General features: G+C 40.7%; 1 protein-coding gene across 1 annotated transcript in view; it reads right to left on the bottom strand.

The window, feature by feature from the left end:
• dcc (DCC netrin 1 receptor) overlaps nucleotides 1-17,424 on the bottom strand; it is a 266,606-nt gene that overhangs the window by 25,704 nt on the left and 223,478 nt on the right. The window contains exons 14-21 of the mRNA XM_043238951.1: nucleotides 16,759-16,808; nucleotides 10,111-10,252; nucleotides 8,555-8,665; nucleotides 6,634-6,828; nucleotides 4,270-4,365; nucleotides 2,704-2,942; nucleotides 1,514-1,652; nucleotides 924-1,031 (exon numbers count right to left, since the gene is read on the bottom strand). Of these exons, the coding sequence (XP_043094886.1) occupies nucleotides 924-1,031; nucleotides 1,514-1,652; nucleotides 2,704-2,942; nucleotides 4,270-4,365; nucleotides 6,634-6,828; nucleotides 8,555-8,665; nucleotides 10,111-10,252; nucleotides 16,759-16,808 (1,080 nt within the window). The remainder of the gene's footprint in view (nucleotides 1-923; nucleotides 1,032-1,513; nucleotides 1,653-2,703; nucleotides 2,943-4,269; nucleotides 4,366-6,633; nucleotides 6,829-8,554; nucleotides 8,666-10,110; nucleotides 10,253-16,758; nucleotides 16,809-17,424) is intronic.

The following is a 17,424-nucleotide window of genomic DNA, read 5'->3' as shown; positions in this document are numbered from 1 at the left end:
GTGTTTTAATCACTGACATTAGCGGTCTCTTATCATTTTCTGACCCTGACAGCATCAAGACTCTTTTTTTCATCCCACATAGAACGAATAAATAAACAACTAAACAATTAGATACATTTACTAAAATGCATTTCGCACCAATATATTTCTTGCATATTTTCGGAAAAAACAAAAACAATATTTTATTAATGAACAAGGAACACTATGAAACGTTGTGCTTGAAGTCTTTACATATGATGCATTATTAAAGTATTTTAATGCTTTAATTATGCCTTGTAATGCACCTTATAACGATATCATGAATAATTGTAAAAACTGCTGCATTATTAACACATTGCTGCACCTTTAGAAAGTAGACTGCATTAAAACACAAGACAAACAATCATTTTCTGATGTAACAAGAAATCTGCAAACATTATAATGTATTTGAATTATTGCATTTAATCTAAATCTAGCTACTGTGAGATCTTGAAATATATTTTGAAATACTGCAAATATACTTAAACTTCATTTTGATATTTTAATAAAAAAAAACTTTAAATTTTAAATTTGATCACTAATATGCATACCTAAAAACTTGATTTTTTTAAAGATTTTTTTGCACTCTCAGATTCCAGATTTTCAAATATCTCAGACAAATATTGTTGAAACCATAAATAAGCAGAAATATTATTCACTTTAGATCATACATAAATCTCAATTTCCAAAAAAAAGACCCTTAGGACTGGTTTTGCGGTCTAGGGTGACAAACATATTTTTCATAAAAATGAATGCATTTTGAATCATTTAAATGAATTAAAACACATATTTAGCAAAATATTTTGTTCATAAAAAAATCGGTATTTTTCCAAATAGTATTATTTGTCTCCTGCTCAGAGTTTGATCGATTCTTTCTCCTGTGATGATGTGAGCTCGAGGGTCACCTGTGATTCGTCCGTTGGCCTCCAGCGGCGGCTGCCAGCTAATCAGAATGGCTCGTGGACGTCCCTCTCGGCCAATCACGGTCAGGTCCTTTGGGGCGGAGCTCGGTGCTGACCAATAGAAAGAGAGAGCGTTTGAGCTGTATTCTGCTCATGTCAGAGAGACACTTTCAGATTTAATAACTATGACTTTACTATCTGACGAGCAGTTCTTCACGGCATTACACAGAAACTAATTAAACAGCTTCATTAACCCGAGGCCTCCTGTGAAGGTTTCATGTGTTCACCAGTTAGTTGAGACAGTGATGAATGTGTCTATTCCTGGAGTACACACTGTTTTTCTACATGTGCAGGTGGGTGGATGAGAACCGTCATAAATCACAGGAAGAGGCGTCTTATCTACAAGCAATTAGAATCCCCAACTTTTTGTCAGCGGAACCCTTTTGATGTCGAAAGTTTATATTGCTATATTTTAATACCACATTCACATTAATGACATCAATGAAATCAAATTAAACATGTATTCATTTTTGTGTTTCCTGCATCTTTCTTGCCGATGTTTGTGTCATAAACCGTCATGTATGTTTTTGTACCTGCTTCATAAGTGGTGGCGTGTGCCGTCATGCTCCAGGTGCTGGACTTACGTCCTTTAGTCACCATGACAGAGAACTCGTACATGGTGTTGGGCTTCAGAGCCATGACGATGTGACTGAGAGCTGTGGTGTCAGCCGACTGAAACACATCGCAAATTCACATTCATCAAATTCATGCCATAATCACAATCACAATCAGGTCATAATCACACAAATTCACAATCAAATGTAATAACAATTACGCTTCAATGCCATGCCGCAATCACGCATCACAATCACACCGTAATCACACCTCAGATTCAGAATCACGACGAAATCACAATCACACGTCAAATTCAGAATCACTTAATCAAAGTCACACATCACAATCACACAAATTCATCATCACACATCACAAGCACACATAATCACTCGTCATGATCACACATGAAATTCATCACATCACACACTACAATCACGCATAACAATCAAGTCATAATCACACAAATTCATCATCACACATCACACACGTCATAATCACACATCTCAATCACACACATCGCACAGATAATTCACAATCAAACTGTAATCACATGTCAAATTCAGAATCACGACGAAATCACAATCACGCGTCAAATTCAGAATCACGTAATCAAAGTCACACATCACAATCACACAAATTCATCATCACACATCACAAGCACACATAATCACTCGTCATGATCACACATGAAATTCATCACATCACACACTACAATCAAGTCATAATCACACAAATTCACAATCAAATATAATAACTATAACGCTTCAATACCATGCCGCAATCACGCATCACAATCACACCGCAATCACACAAAAAAATCACATCACAATCACACATCAAACTCATAATCACAGCAAAATCACACATCAGTCACATCACAATCACACATCACCATCAGATCATAATCACATATCACACACACGTCATAATCACACATCTGAATCACACACATCACACAAAAAATTCACAATCACATAATCAAAATCACACATTCAATTCAGAATCACATCCTAACAAACACGTCATAATCACTCATCAAATACATTACAACCTCGTGCACAATTAAACTGAAACCATCAAAAAAATGAAAAGGAATAAAATAAACATTAAGTGAAACAAAATAAAAGAACATCCATTTATTTTGGTTCGTTTCTCTGACTGAAGGGACCTTGTATTTGCTGCTGGTGGAGTGGCTGGTCTTCCACTTGACGGAGTAGTAGCGCACCTCCGAGGACTTCTGGTTCTTGGGAATGGAGTTATCGGCCCAGCTGACCCGCACCGAGTCCGAGGTGAGAGCCACGGCCTGCACACCTACGGGAGGAATCATGGGCGTGGACGTATCTGGGATGGGGGTAGGGAATTTATCAAACAGATGGAACAGATCGTCATCGGACGGGTCCGAGGGGTCTGTGTGGAGGCATGTTCATGCAGAAAATCATACGTGATCGCAGATGAGAGCGGACCAGGAAGAAAGGAGTGGAAAATGGAGTGACAGAAGAAAAAAGAGACATAAAGAAGAACGTTGAGCTCTAGATAGTGACACGAACAGGTAAAGGTGAAAGTCAGAAGAACTACACTGTGAAAAGTGGTAACCGGACAAAAGGAGATATTTAGATTAAATAATTACAGATGAATGTCAAATTTCAAATAAATCAGTTTGCCGAATCGAACCAGTTAAACGTCATCACTTCTAGGTTACCAGTTTTATTAGTGTTCAGGGTGAACCTCACAAACATGAACAATATTTTCACACATAATCATGAGGAAAATTAAAAATTAGAGTCTGATTAAACCATCACAGTTTGACATTAAACCACTGTTTTCACAACAGTAACGCTCATCAGCTGATTGTAATGAGGAAAAAGATCAAAAGTGCATTTATTTAAAGGTTTCCAGATAATTAAATCTCTATCTATTACATTTAAATGTAAGGCAGGAATTGGCTCGTTTAAAATTCTTCAGGCTACATATATTTTTATTTTTGTATTACATTTATATTTTATATATATATTTATATTTTTATTTCTTTCTTTTGATTCTGAAAAGATCACATTAAGGTAGGCATGGGGTTAAATGTGCATAAAAAAACATGCTAAATATATTTTCTTGTTTCTGATTGTGAAGTGAAACATGAGCCGCGTGTGAGATTCACCAAGAAAAGCAGATTCATCTACAGCCTCACCTGAGACACGGAGAGAAGACACAACTAACATCATCAGACAAACACACAACTAACTACTATACAGTTCATATTCATGTTATTTCAAATAACTGTTTTTATGGTTTTAGTTTTGTTCACTTAAATAACCCTCATTCTTCTAGAGAAAACAATCCTAAACTGGAAAAAAGTGGAGGGAAATTTATTTTGGTTTCCATGAAGGCTGTTGTTGAGCTGAACTAGCTTTTCTACAAATTAAACTCAAGAGACGCTGCTTTCAACAAGCTTTAAGCTTCAAACGATCCAAACTGAAGTTTGAAATGATTCACAGCTGCTTCATTTGATTCGTTTCTGTGAATCAGTTCAAACGATTCCGTTCCATTCGATTCATTTGAGCCGTCAACCAGATCAATTTCATCTCTCTCTGCCCACCAAAGTTTCCTCCGGTGGAAGAAAAACCATTTCAAAGCAAACACTGGACATAAATATGAAGAAACACATCAGTACTGTCCGTATCGTATCGAGCCTGGCGTAAAGTATCAGACCAGAAGGGAAGCTCAGAAAGGATCCGCTCACCTGACATGGATCTGGTGACGGCGCTCTCGTACAGAGGAACTCCTTCACCCGCGTTATTGAAGGCCTTCAGAGAGATGACGTAATGAGAGCTGGGCTCTGAAACACACACAAACACAAACCTGAAGAGCCTGAATCCATCTTCATCTGACCAGACGCTCTGGACCGATAATGACTCAAAACACACTGGACATTCATTTGGTGTGATGTTGTAAATGTGTTCAATTATCAATGCATTTAATGCACTGCTTCATATATGAGCTATATTAAAGATATAAAGGCAAAAGAGCTATATTTATATGTGATAAATAGATTAGCAGCATCACACCAGCAAGAGTGATGTTTCTCCCCAAGATCTTAACGTCTACAAATATCATATTGATTTAATAGTTCAGTGAACTAGACGTGACTATTTAGAGGTTGCTATTGTTTTAGACAAAATATTGTCCGCTCTATTTCACAAATAAAATTAGTTCCAGTCAAAGTCAGAAACGACACACTGCGGTAATTTGTTACTGAATAAATCCACGGTTTTGAACAAATTGAGTGAGTCAATGATTCAGTGATTCATTCACAAAGACCCACTTGCTTTATGAACGTTTCAGCTGTTTGAAGGAATCGAGTGAGTCAATGATTCAGTGATTCAGTCATAAAGACCCACTTGCTACATGAATGAGTTGTATAAATGATTCAGTTACTCACTCTGACACCTTTATTTACAGTATCATTTTATGTTTACAAAAAATTTAATATTTCAATATTCGCTATTTTATACCATTGATACATATTTTTTTTATTCACGCAATGTTGAGTCAAAATATGTTTAATACCACGGTTTTATTGCAGCAAAAGTGCAATAGTTTTACAACAAACATCACAGTTAAACTATGCTTAGTGTAGCAAAAACATGGTTAATTTTTAGCCCTAATTATAATTTCATATAATTAATGCGTTACACAACATTAGCGCTGCTCCTCAACTAAACTGAGCTGAAGTCTTTGTTGAATTTTGTCATTTTCCTGTTAATCACGCGGAAGCTGCTTTAAAACAATCGGTCCTGTATAAAGCCCTATAAAAAAAACGAGACCCGACTTGAAAAGAATCACTGACATAAATATAACTGAGAGATTCGGGGAAAAATAAAGGCAGCAGAAGTGCAGAAGACACAAATAACGGCAAACAAAGCAAGACATCAAGTGAGGAAATTCAAACAACGTTATTATTGATGATAATATTCATCTGTTCGTCTGTTTCCAGCAGCGCCGCCGCAGGACACGACTGGTTTCATTCAGAGGCTGTAATTGATCGAGGCTTTGAAAGATTCATTTACAGCTCCGCTTGTGTCCGTATGAAACCCCTGAACAAAGAAACAGAAGATGCTCTTTTCCTGTTTCCATTCGATTCTCTTTTCCTTCTGGGCAGCTGCTCTCGGTTCAATATCGCTGCCATGGTAACCTGTGGATTCCATGTGAAATATTGATAAGGACGTGGCCTTATTTTTGTCCGTAACGGAGGTAAGAGGAGGCCAAACCAGCGTTCAGAGAACAAAAGCCGAGCGCAGGTGAGAATTTCGGAATGAATGCGTTTTAATGAAGCCATCCAGGGAGTCGTACACTCCTCTTGACATCCGAAAAATAGAATAAATAAAACATTAGCGTGCTTTAACACGAGGGACATGTTTGAGCTCAAACAAACTTCCATTACATATTCATGAGCGCTGAACTAACCTCGCCTCCTCATGAATATTAAAATGTGAGATTCGTCATCGTGCCTTTTGTCAGGCGTGAGGAGAAAAAAATTCAATTTACACCTCACTTGTTTTCAAATTAGATGCCTTTAAATAAAAGACTCTAATTTCATTCTTCGTAATGAATAAATGAACGGGAAGCCATTTCGGTAAATGAATTTGCTCCGCTTTTCATAACAAGCACTTAAGAGCTCCCAAATAATAATACGTTGATGAGTGCTGCTCATCATGTGATCAATGATCTACAATTAGTGATCTGAATGAAAGCGGCACCTCAGACGACAGCAGAGACTCTCTGATTGAATCAATGCAAATGACTCTGGGATCACAGAAGCCCGGTGAGATTTAGGCCAAGCGGATTTAGTTTTACATCATATTCGTGCGGTCTGATATTATCGATATCGAGATATGGCTTACTCCATCCATCAAGTCTGTTTTTGCTGCGTGTTTCAAAGTTCACACGGAATAAACACACTCAACTCGTTTATAGGAGCGCAGCAGCCACCGGGCACGCTTTAGCTTTTCAGCATTCGCTAGGTTTGCTATTTTTAAATAAGCACTGCACCACAGTGGGATCCTGATACCGTCACATCCCTTAAAGAGCTACTGAGAAAGCTCACCCAGGTTCTCGATGGAGTAGTAGCGCTGCTTGCTGTCCACTCTCACGGTCTCGGCGTAAGGGCTGCCCACTCCGTAGCCGATGATGTAGCCGCGGACGAGGATGTTGGGGTTGAGCGGCGGCGTCCAGCTCATGATGATGCTGTTGGGCAGCGGACGCACGTGAAGAGAGCTCGGCTGGTTGGGAACTTGAGTTTCTGTGAACGAGAGAAGAGAAGAATCGATGCTTGAATCGCTGCTGCGGGGATCTGTTCGCAGCCCAACCCAGAACCCAGAAAACAAAAGAAGCGTGTAACGACCAAATGATGAACAAACAGATCGAGAGAACAGATGAACAAGCTAACTAACCAAATAACCACTTACCAATAGATAGATAGATAGAAATACCAATAGATAGATAGAATCAATCATCTCATCGATCAATCAGCCAACTGAGAGACTCTAGACAGACTGATAAACAAATAGGCAAAAACAATAGATCGAATATGAATGAGTAGATATACTGTTCGAGGGACAGAGGGTTGGATAGAATGAACTTCAGCAGATGAGGTCACAGAGTGTTTCTCTCTCCACATGCATCATATTTACACTTCTATTTCTGTTCTGGTGTTTTCTGCTTTGAAAATGATTTTGTTTACCCTTCTCTCAGCTAAGAGCACGGATCCTCGACTCCTCCAGCGTTATGAAGCTCGCCGGTGTTCTCTCAGATCAAGGCTCGCTCTCGTAATCGTCGCTCCCTCAGGCATAGAGCGTCTCCGATTAATGACTCTCTCCAAGCAGCAAACTAAAGTGAAGTTCAAGCAGGTACTGATCAAACCTCACGCCACGCGTTTGATCCGCACGCAGAAGAGCGTCTCGTTCAAAGGTGACATTCTAACACCCAACAACGCCTTCAAAGCGCTCCATTAGAACAGACGATGGCGGTGCTCTGCGTCAACTTGAAAGATAATGTAAATGTCAACTACATCTTCAACTATTATATGCTGAATGATATGCGCTTTTAACTTTCATTGTGCTGGCAGACACACTAAACTCAGACAAACTGAAGCCAGACGTATCGATTCTCTGCTTAAACTGTTTCCTCTTATCGCTGACGTGCCTGACTTAGCCTGTGGCTACGTCTCAATCCACACTAGTTCAGCAGTAAGCGCACTACCCAGGGAACCAGACATTTCCAGATCCTGAAAAGATCTCTTTCGCTAGACAACATTCTCTGCTTCAAGTCAATGAATGATCACCAGTAATAGTAGGGATGGGAGAAACGAAGCGAACGATACTTCAAATTTAATGCATTGCTTTGCGGCATAATTCACAGTTTCGAAGAGCTTGACATGTCCCATGATGGTCAGAAAGATCTAAATGCAACCAAAATGCATAAAAGCTTCTTCATTAGCAGGACGTTTATGGAGAGTTCGGTTTATCAGACCAACAAGAGGCTACTAACTTCAACTCCTTTTCCCTTTTCATTAAAATGTTTGCAAATTTATAGAGACCATGGATGGATTGGTGGGTGCATGGATTGAAAGATAGATGGATGAATGGATAACAAATGGATAGGACCATAGACAAATGGATAGACGGATGGACAGATCAACAGGTGGATGGATAGAAAGATAGATAGATAGATAGATAGGTAAATGAACAAGTGAATTGCGGATGGATAGATTGGTCGATAGGTAGATGGATGACAGAAGAATAGATGGATGGATGGATGATGGATGGCTGGACAGAGACCGATCAATACCTCATTACTGGCAAACCACTAAATGTTCTGATGATCACATGACGCTCTCTGAATCACTGACTCGAAACAAATGACTCGTCCATCATTACTGTAAACCCCCAAAACAGACCGGCCTGACCACCTCAGACCGGTTTAATCTGCCCTCGAGAGGGAAGTGTGCTGCTCTGAGCTGTACTCACCGTCCAGGTCGTTCTCCGGCGTCTCGGCCGTCTGCCACTCGCTGCTGGGCCCCGTGCCATTGACCGTCATGGCTGCCACCTGGAAGCTGTACTGGCTGCCTTTCTCCAGTCCTGTCAGACAATAAACAAAGAGCCAGAGTCAGAGTGTGTGTGTGTGTGTGTGTGTGTGCGTGCGGCGTGTGTGCGCGCGCGATTATTATTTGCCATTCTAATTAGTAAACAGCAATCAGTCAAGGCGGCGAGGTAAACAAGGTCTCCAAACCTCATCTAAACAGATCAGGATGCATTTCCATCATGTGTAAAGATAAAAAAACGCAATTATGATAGCAGGGCGCTGTCATCCCTGAATACCCCGGAGTGTGGGGAATTAGCATAACACACTCCAACGGCACTGTGAAATGAATCCCTTCGGAAATAGCAACTTAGCGAGATATCCATCAAGGGAATAATGGAAATGAATATGATTTTCCAATAAATTCAGAAATCCTATTCAAACAAACACACATCTACACTCCCGGAGCCCCAGAGGACGACAAATCCGGCGTGATGCGTTAACTTCTTTAGCATGCATAGAATCCAGCGTTACAGAAACAAAGAGGACAGAAACAAACACAGGAATCTGTTCTTCCATTCAGATCAGGGCCGTGAGCGCCACAGACATTAATTAATGATCAGACACGACCAAAAGGTGGCCTGTTCACACCAAGGACGATAAACAGTTCTAAAAAACTAAGTTAAAGTTTTTAAAGTTCTAAAAAACAGTCTCAAAATGAAAGAATATATCACGACGATACAAACATCCAGCCAATCAGAATCCATCCTGCCGTAACGAGCTGGAGGATTTAAAGCGGCGGACGAGCATGCGTTATCGTGATCGTCAATGTGAAAATAATTGAGATGACCAATCAAATCAAAGTAGGCGGGGTTTATTGCTCACAAAAGCGGACCGTGTTTACCAGCGCTAACCAACTGGTCAACTGTCTTATAATAGAGAGAGAGAGACAGAGAGAGAGAGAAAGAGAGAGATGAAATGAGAGAGAGAGAGTCTCTCTATAAACCCAGAAGCTGTGAGTTTACTTCATAAGAACAGTTTTACCTCCATAGAACGTAATGATTCAGTGTTAAATAATGCTACTTAATTTCAGAGATGCACACATCTGATCATGTTCACACAGAGCAGCACGTCCTGAGCTCGACGTGTTTCTAGGTTATATTTTGTTGACCCTGGAACAACATTTTAATCCAAAAATGTAGTCTTGGCCATGTTTCTAGCTAAACCTAACCTTACTCGTGAATACTGTCTACAAGCAGAGGACACGAAGGACACTGAAGTACAAGCAACAAACACTGACTGTGTGTCTAAACTTCAGATCTGATTCAACAAAGTGTCAGCCAAGACCTAGGAACATGTCGAACTCAGAAAAATCAGGTCATGCTTTGCACAGAAAACTAAACCAAACACTTTATTAATGAAAGACGCAGAGCAGCGGTGGTGTGTGTGTGTGTGTGTGTGTGTGTGTGTGTGTGTGTGTGTGATCAGACGTCCAGTCCCTCACCGGTGAACAGGTACCACAGGTTGTTGGGCTCGAGGGCCTCTTGTTCTCCGCGCCGGCCCGTCTTCCGATGACGGATCTTGTATCCGGTGATGAAGCCGTTCTGAGTGTTTGCTGGAGGAGGCTGCCAGCTCACCTTGATGCTCTGAGACACACACCAGAAACACACAGATCAGCCGTCACGTGATCTTCAGAAATCAGAATAATACACTGATTTACCGCTCGACAAACATTTCTGATTATTATCAGTCCTGAAAACAGTCGTGCTGCACAATATTTTTGTGAAAACAGTGATTTAAAAAAAGATGAAAATAAAAAAATTACATTTTCTTTCAGCAAGGATGCAGTAAATTAACGATAAAGCCTTTGCAATATTCACATAAATGTATTGAATTAATACGTAATCCTGGAACACAAAGGCAGTCATAAAAGCACAGGTATATTTGTAGCAATAGTCAAAATTATTCATATTTGTTTCATGCCAGAAAATCGTTAGGATATTAAGTAAAGATCATGTTTTGCAGATAGAATAAGGGAAGTATAGAACAAGCTAGTGTTAGAGGCCTTTTGTTAATTGTGTAATAATAGGGAAAAAGATAAAAACACAACCAAAAAATCTATTGCTGGTAGGTTTTTTTTAAGAATAAAAGCAGTTAATGAATAGAGTGCAAGTCTAAAAGGGACAGAATAGAGAGTGCCTGAGGGTCAAATAAATATTTTTCTCATCATGATTGCATCGTTTTGCATGACTTGGTTATTTTATTTTATTTATGTTTAGTTTAATTCAAGGAAAAAAACCATTTTTTAATTGTTTTAATTAATTATAACAACCCTGTTCGGGATTCTCCGATGAATAGAAAGTGCAAAAGAACAGCGTTTACTTGAAGCGGGAATATTTTGTAACATTACACAGGACTTAAGTTTTGATCTTGTCAGTTCATCCTTGATGAATAAAAGTATTCACTTATTTCCAAAGAAAAAAAAAAGGCTAATGCTAATTGCTGCTGCTTCCACTCATTTTATTACCGTTCAGACCTTTTCAGCCATCTGTATTCTGCATGGATGCTTATTAATTATGCAGGGAAAGGCATTTAATTGTTCAGTAAAGCAGAGGAAGAAATGCATTGATTTGACAGGGTCTTTAGTACGAGCATAACTTACTGATGAGAAACAACAACGGGTCAACCTTTACCAGAACTAGTTCCCTCTCTCTCCCAAACACAGATTCATTAACCTTCACAAACGGTCCTGAAACAGATATAAAGTGCGGGGCGCAGGAATGCCATCATACGCTCGTGCCATCTGCCCGTTAACATGCAAATAAAGCAATTAAGATTCTGAGCACAGCGCTGTCCGTCCCGCTTCAGACCGGCCAGTCCGCATTCATTAACATTCACTGGCACTCGTTCCTGGGCCTGGAGACTCATCTTAATTGATTACAGCTTGTGTGTGTGTGTGTGTGTGTGTGTGTGTGTGTGTGATTATGGCAGTGGTTCAGGATTGTCATTTTGGCCCCATCATGGTGTTAATTATCCCGTGTTGAACAGTGAGAATCAACAATGTGTTGCTGCACGGACGTGTGTGTGTGTGTGTGTGTGTGTGTGTGTGTGTGTGTGTGTGTGTGTGTGTGAGTGTGTGTGTGTGAGTGTGTGTGTGAGTGTGTGTGTGTGTGTGAGTGTGTGTGTGTGTGCGTGTGAGTGTGTGTGTGTGTGTGTGTGTGTGTGTGTGTGTGTGTGTGTGTGTGTGTGTGTGTGTGTGTGTGTGTGTGTGTGTGTGTGTGTGTGTGTGTGTGTGTGTGTGTGTGTGTGTGTGTGTGTGTGTGTGTGTGTGTGTGTGTGTGTGTGTGTGTGTGTGTGTGTGTGTGTGTGTGTGTGTGTGTGTGTGTGAGTGTGTGTGTGTGTGTGTGTGTGTGTGTGTGTGTGTGTGTGTGTGTGTGTGTGTGTGTGTGTGTGTGTGTGTGTGTGTGTGTGTGTGTGTGTGTGTGTGTGTGTGTGTGTGTGTGTGTGTGTGTGTGTGTGTGTGTGTGTGTGTGTGTGTGTGTGTGTGTGTGTGTGTGTGTGTGTGTGTGTGTGTGTGTGTGTGTGTGTGTGTGTGTGTGTGTGTGTGTGTGTGTGTGTGTGTGTGTGTGTGTGTGTGTGTGTGTGTGTGTGTGTGTGTGTGTGTGTGTGTGTGTGTGTGTGTGTGTGTGTGTGTGAGTGTGTGTGTGTGTGTGTGTGTGTGTGTGTGTGTGTGTGTGTGTGTGTGTGTGTGAGTGTGTGTGTGTGTGTGTGTGTGTGTGTGTGTGTGTGTGTGTGTGTGTGTGTGTGTGTGTGTGTGTGTGTGTGTGTGTGTGTGTGTGTGTGTGTGTGTGTGTGTGTGTGTGTGTGTGTGTGTGTGTGTGTGTGTGTGTGTGTGTGTGTGTGTGAGTGTGTGTGTGTGTGTGTGTGTGTGTGTGTGTGTGTGTGTGTGTGTGTGTGTGTGTGTGTGTGTGTGTGTGTGTGTGTGTGTGTGTGTGTGTGTGTGTGTGTGTGTGTGTGTGTGTGTGTGTGTGTGTGTGTGTGTGTGTGTGTGTGTGTGTGTGTGTGAATGGGTGACAGACATGTACTGGTCAGAGTAATCAATGCTGGTGTGTTTTATCAGCTTCTGATCGGGTTATTCTTAACAAAAAGCTATTTCTGCTAACAGAAACTAAAATAAGACAGAAGTAACAGATGACTTAAAAATGAGAAACACTGCCATAAAAACAAGCCAAACTAAAATAAATCGGTAAAATAAAAAGGTGAAAGCTAAATAGGAATAAATAAAAGTAAGCTTTGTTTAACAAAAAGCAACGTGGTCTTCTGCATCACTTGATCTGGTCTCCTCCACGTCACACTGAACTGAAGACGTCTTGAAGACATGTGCAGTAACCATCATACTCTCCAGAAGAGCGACCCTTCACTAGAAATCTTTTATGAAGGATTCTGATTCTGATTTGTTGTTAAATGTGAGAATTAAAGACTAAAGGTCTTTCAGGCTGTGCACAGACTTTATTTGAGAGTACTGTCCCTTTAAATCACGCTTTCTTCTCTGATATTCAGGATAGAAACCCAGGTTTGTAGCTTTTTGTTTACATTTTGTTCTGAACTGAATTCCAGTTCTGACAGATCTACTTGGACCTGAGTTATTATCTCAGTGTTAAGTTCATATCTTCATATTACAATTCTGTCATATAGAACTCTATACTGCAGTGGACTTCATGTTTTAGAGACAGTTCAGTCATTATATAGAATTATGAGCTGGATAACAATTCGTTGTTTCTATATTTCTGACACGCAGTTCAGTATTTTTACTTATTTATTTTTTTAGAAGTTTACGTCTCACAATTCTGACAAAATATCTTGCAATTCTGATGTTTCTTTTCTATAATTGTCTATAAAGTCTGCCACAACATCTTGCAATTCTTCTTAGAAGTTTATTTCACAATTCAGACTTCATACACTGCAGTCTCTTTTCTTTTTAGAGCTGGACATGTTTTGTATTTCTGATGTTTGTATAAGAATTGCACGCTTTTACCACAATATTCTTTTTTTCGTGGACTTGTGACTTTATATTGCAATTCTGAGATTATATACAGTATATAAACACATGCATTCACACACAGTTCTTATATTTCACCATAAGCAACACAATTACAGATTAATAAAAGATATGATGAAGTCTACTGTCACACACTTTCTCTGGTCTGTTGTGAAGAGTATTATTAATCTGTACTATATTCCACATCTCTCAGATTCATCAGAGCAAACGAGCCTCTCGACTCAACCCTAATGGAAGGAAAAGCAAGTTAACGACTCATAAAATCCATAAATATTTAAGATGCTGTGTCTCTCTGACCTGCTCCTCTTCTCTCTCTCTCTCTCTCTATCTCTCTCTCTCTCTCTCTCTCTCTCTCTCTCTCTCTCTCTCTCTCTCTCTCTCTCTCTCTCTCTCTCTCTCTCTCTCTCTCTCTCTCTCTCTCTCTCTCTCTCTCTCTCTCTCTCTCTCTCTCTCTCTCTCTCTCTCTCTCTCTCTCTCTCTCTCTCTCTCTCTCTCTCTCTCTCTCTCTCTCTCTCTCTCTCTCTCTCTCTCTCTCTCTCTCTCTCTCTCTCTCTCTCTGTCTCTCTCTCTCTCTCTCTCTCTCTCTCTCTCTCTCTCTCTCTCTCTCTCTCTCTCTCTCTCTCTCTCTCTCTCTCTCTCTCTCTCTCTCTCTCTCTCTCTCTCTCTCTCTCTCTCTCTCTCTCTCTCTCTCTCTCTCTCTCTCTCTCTCTCTCTCTCTCTCTCTCTCTCTCTCTCTCTCTCTCTCTCTCTCTCTCTCTCTCTCTCTCTCTCTCTCTCTCTCTCTCTCTCTCTCTCTCTCTCTCTCTCTCTCTCTCTCTCTCTCTCTCTCTCTCTCTCTCTCTCTCTCTCTCTCTCTCTCTCTCTCTCTCTCTCTCTCTCTCTCTCTCTCTCTCTCTCTCTCTCTCTCTCTCTCTCTCTCTCTCTCTCTCTCTCTCTCTCTCTCTCTCTCTCTCTCTCTCTCTCTCTCTCTCTCTCTCTCTCTCTCTCTCTCTCTCTCTCTCTCTCTCTCTCTCTCTCTCTCTCTCTCTCTCTCTCTCTCTCTCTCTCTCTCTCTCTCTCTCTCTCTCTCTCTCTCTCTGTCTCTCTCTCTCTCTCTCTCTGTCTCTCTCTCTCTCTCTCTCTCTCTCTCTCTCTCTCTCTCTCTCTCTCTCTCTCTCTCTCTCTCTCTCTCTCTCTCTCTCTCTCTCTCTCTCTCTCTCTCTCTCTCTCTCTCTCTCTCTCTCTCTCTCTCTCTCTCTCTCTCTCTCTCTCTCTCTCTCTCTCTCTCTCTCTCTCTCTCTCTCTCTCTCTCTCTCTCTCTCTCTCTCTCTCTCTCTCTCTCTCTCTCTCTCTCTCTCTCTCTCTCTCTCTCTCTCTCTCTCTCTCTCTCTCTCTCTCTCTCTCTCTCTCTCTCTCTCTCTCTCTCTCTCTCTCTCTCTCTCTCTCTCTCTCTCTCTCTCTCTCTCTCTCTCTCTCTCTCTCTCTCTCTCTCTCTCTCTCTCTCTCTCTCTCTCTCTCTCTCTCTCTCTCTCTCTCTCTCTCTCTCTCTCTCTCTCTGTCTCTCTCTCTCTCTCTCTCTGTCTCTCTCTCTCTCTCTCTCTCTCTCTCTCTCTCTCTCTCTCTCTCTCTCTCTCTCTCTCTCTCTCTCTCTCTCTCTCTCTCTCTCTCTCTCTCTCTCTCTCTCTCTCTCTCTCTCTCTCTCTCTCTCTCTCTCTCTCTCTCTCTCTCTCTCTCTCTCTCTCTCTCTCTCTCTCTCTCTCTCTCTCTCTCTCTCTCTCTCTCTCTCTCTCTCTCTCTCTCTCTCTCTCTCTCTCTCTCTCTCTCTCTCTCTCTCTCTATTTGTTTTATAGAGGCCATCCGTCTGATTCTGTCATTAATAACCACTAGCGGCGCAGCAAACGATGCACAAATAGACAGTTTAATTTTCCAGTGAAAAATGAAAATGTTTGAGTCTGAAAATGACCTCTCTGAACATGATGCATCGCTGAGTCTCTGCTGGCTAGAAAAGAGCAGGTTGTGTGAAATATATTTGTGAATTCGGACCGAAGCGCTCAGTCTCACATCTCCATTGCATTCATTTTTAATTTTTAAGGATATCAGAGAGAATCATTCTCGTCAGGGCCGCTCGTCCCCGCTCAGTAAAACGCCTGACGTTTTTCACAGATTGATTCCCACACTATCACCGTTCTGCAGAGCATCGGACGGACAGATGCATTCTGGGTCTTTTGTTGGTCTCTGGACGAGCAGAAGCGCAGCGGCACACAATGAAACCCAATTTCCTGTCATAAACAATCCGTTATCATCGGACCGCTCAGACAAAGCAGCTCATTACAGTGCGACACACACACACACACACACACACACACACACACACACACACACACAGATGTTATCCTGAAGACACTGCACTGAATACACACTGTTATCCGAAACCAGTCAAGTCACCTTCATTTCTATAGAGCTTTATACAATTCAACTTTACAGTTCTACAACTGTCAACAAGCTAATAAAATTAAATATACTTATTAGATGAAAAATACTGACTAAACACAAATGTAGAAGTACTAAAATGACTAATAAAAAAATTGTAAATTGAACTGTATTTAAAAAAACAAGGCTAAAAGTATTATATACATATATATTCATAAGTATTATTATGCATATATGTATAGTCATAAGCAGAAGTAATAAAATTGAATTATATTACAATATACTACATACATACACTTGTATATAATACAATTTTAATAAAAATGTATTGCAAGTATATAAAAAAATACAAATATGTAATTACTGAAATGATAAATAGATAACTTCTTACAAAACAACATAACATGTAAAATATTACAAAACTAAATATTACAAAAGACTTCAAAGGTTATTTAAAAAGGGTATAAGAATAGAATAGAATAGAATAGAATAGAATAGACCTCTAGACTCCAGACGGAGCCGGTTCATCTGATCTCATGAGTGGAAATAAAGTGTGTTAGACTGCTCCTGGTTTATCAGATATAAACAAACACACTAATGAACGGAGGCCTGCTGAGCTCTTGGTAAAACACACACACACGCTCAACCAACACAGTGAGTGAATGCTGCTAGATCATAACTCACCCGTGAGTAGACGACCTCCAGAGAGATGTTCTGCGGCGGAGCGCTGGGCACTGCAGAAACACACACACACACACACACGTCAAACACAGACCAACACTAATGCAGCCCACGGGTCACCTAATGACCCTTGAGACAGCTAACCAGTTTAGTTAAGTTAGTGAATCTATCTCTGTTCAGGCGGAAGTTCTTCCATCAGAGGAACACAATCAATCTGTAAATGAGCTTCAGATAAACGCTCATGGTCAGGAGGTTATCTGCTGCATGGGTTTGACTAATAGAGACGTTAATGATTAACCTAAAGACTGTGTGTGTGTGTGTGTGCATGCATGTGTGTGTCGGAATGCATGTGTGTGTGCATGCAAATACGTGTATGTGTACATTAGTGTGTGCATGGATACGCATGTGTGTGAGTGTGTGTGCATTTGTACAGTACATGTGTATGTATGTTTGTGTGTGCATGCTTGTGTGTGCATGGATACGTGTGTGTGGGTATGCATGTGAGTGTGTGTGTGTGTGTGAAAGAGTGAGAGTTTGTGCATGCATGTTTTGAGTGTGAGTGCATGCATATGAGTGTGTGTGTGTGTGTGTGTGTGTGAATGAGAGAGAGAGAGAGCTTGTGCATGCATGCATATGAGTGTGTGTGTGTGTGTGTGTGTGTGTGTGAGA

The sequence above is a fragment of the Puntigrus tetrazona genome, chromosome 5, assembly GCF_018831695.1.
Source record: "Puntigrus tetrazona isolate hp1 chromosome 5, ASM1883169v1, whole genome shotgun sequence".
Classification (NCBI taxonomy): domain Eukaryota; kingdom Metazoa; phylum Chordata; class Actinopteri; order Cypriniformes; family Cyprinidae; genus Puntigrus; species Puntigrus tetrazona.
The sequence above is the reverse complement of the archived record's forward strand: the minus strand, read 5'-3'. Positions and strand labels throughout refer to the sequence as shown.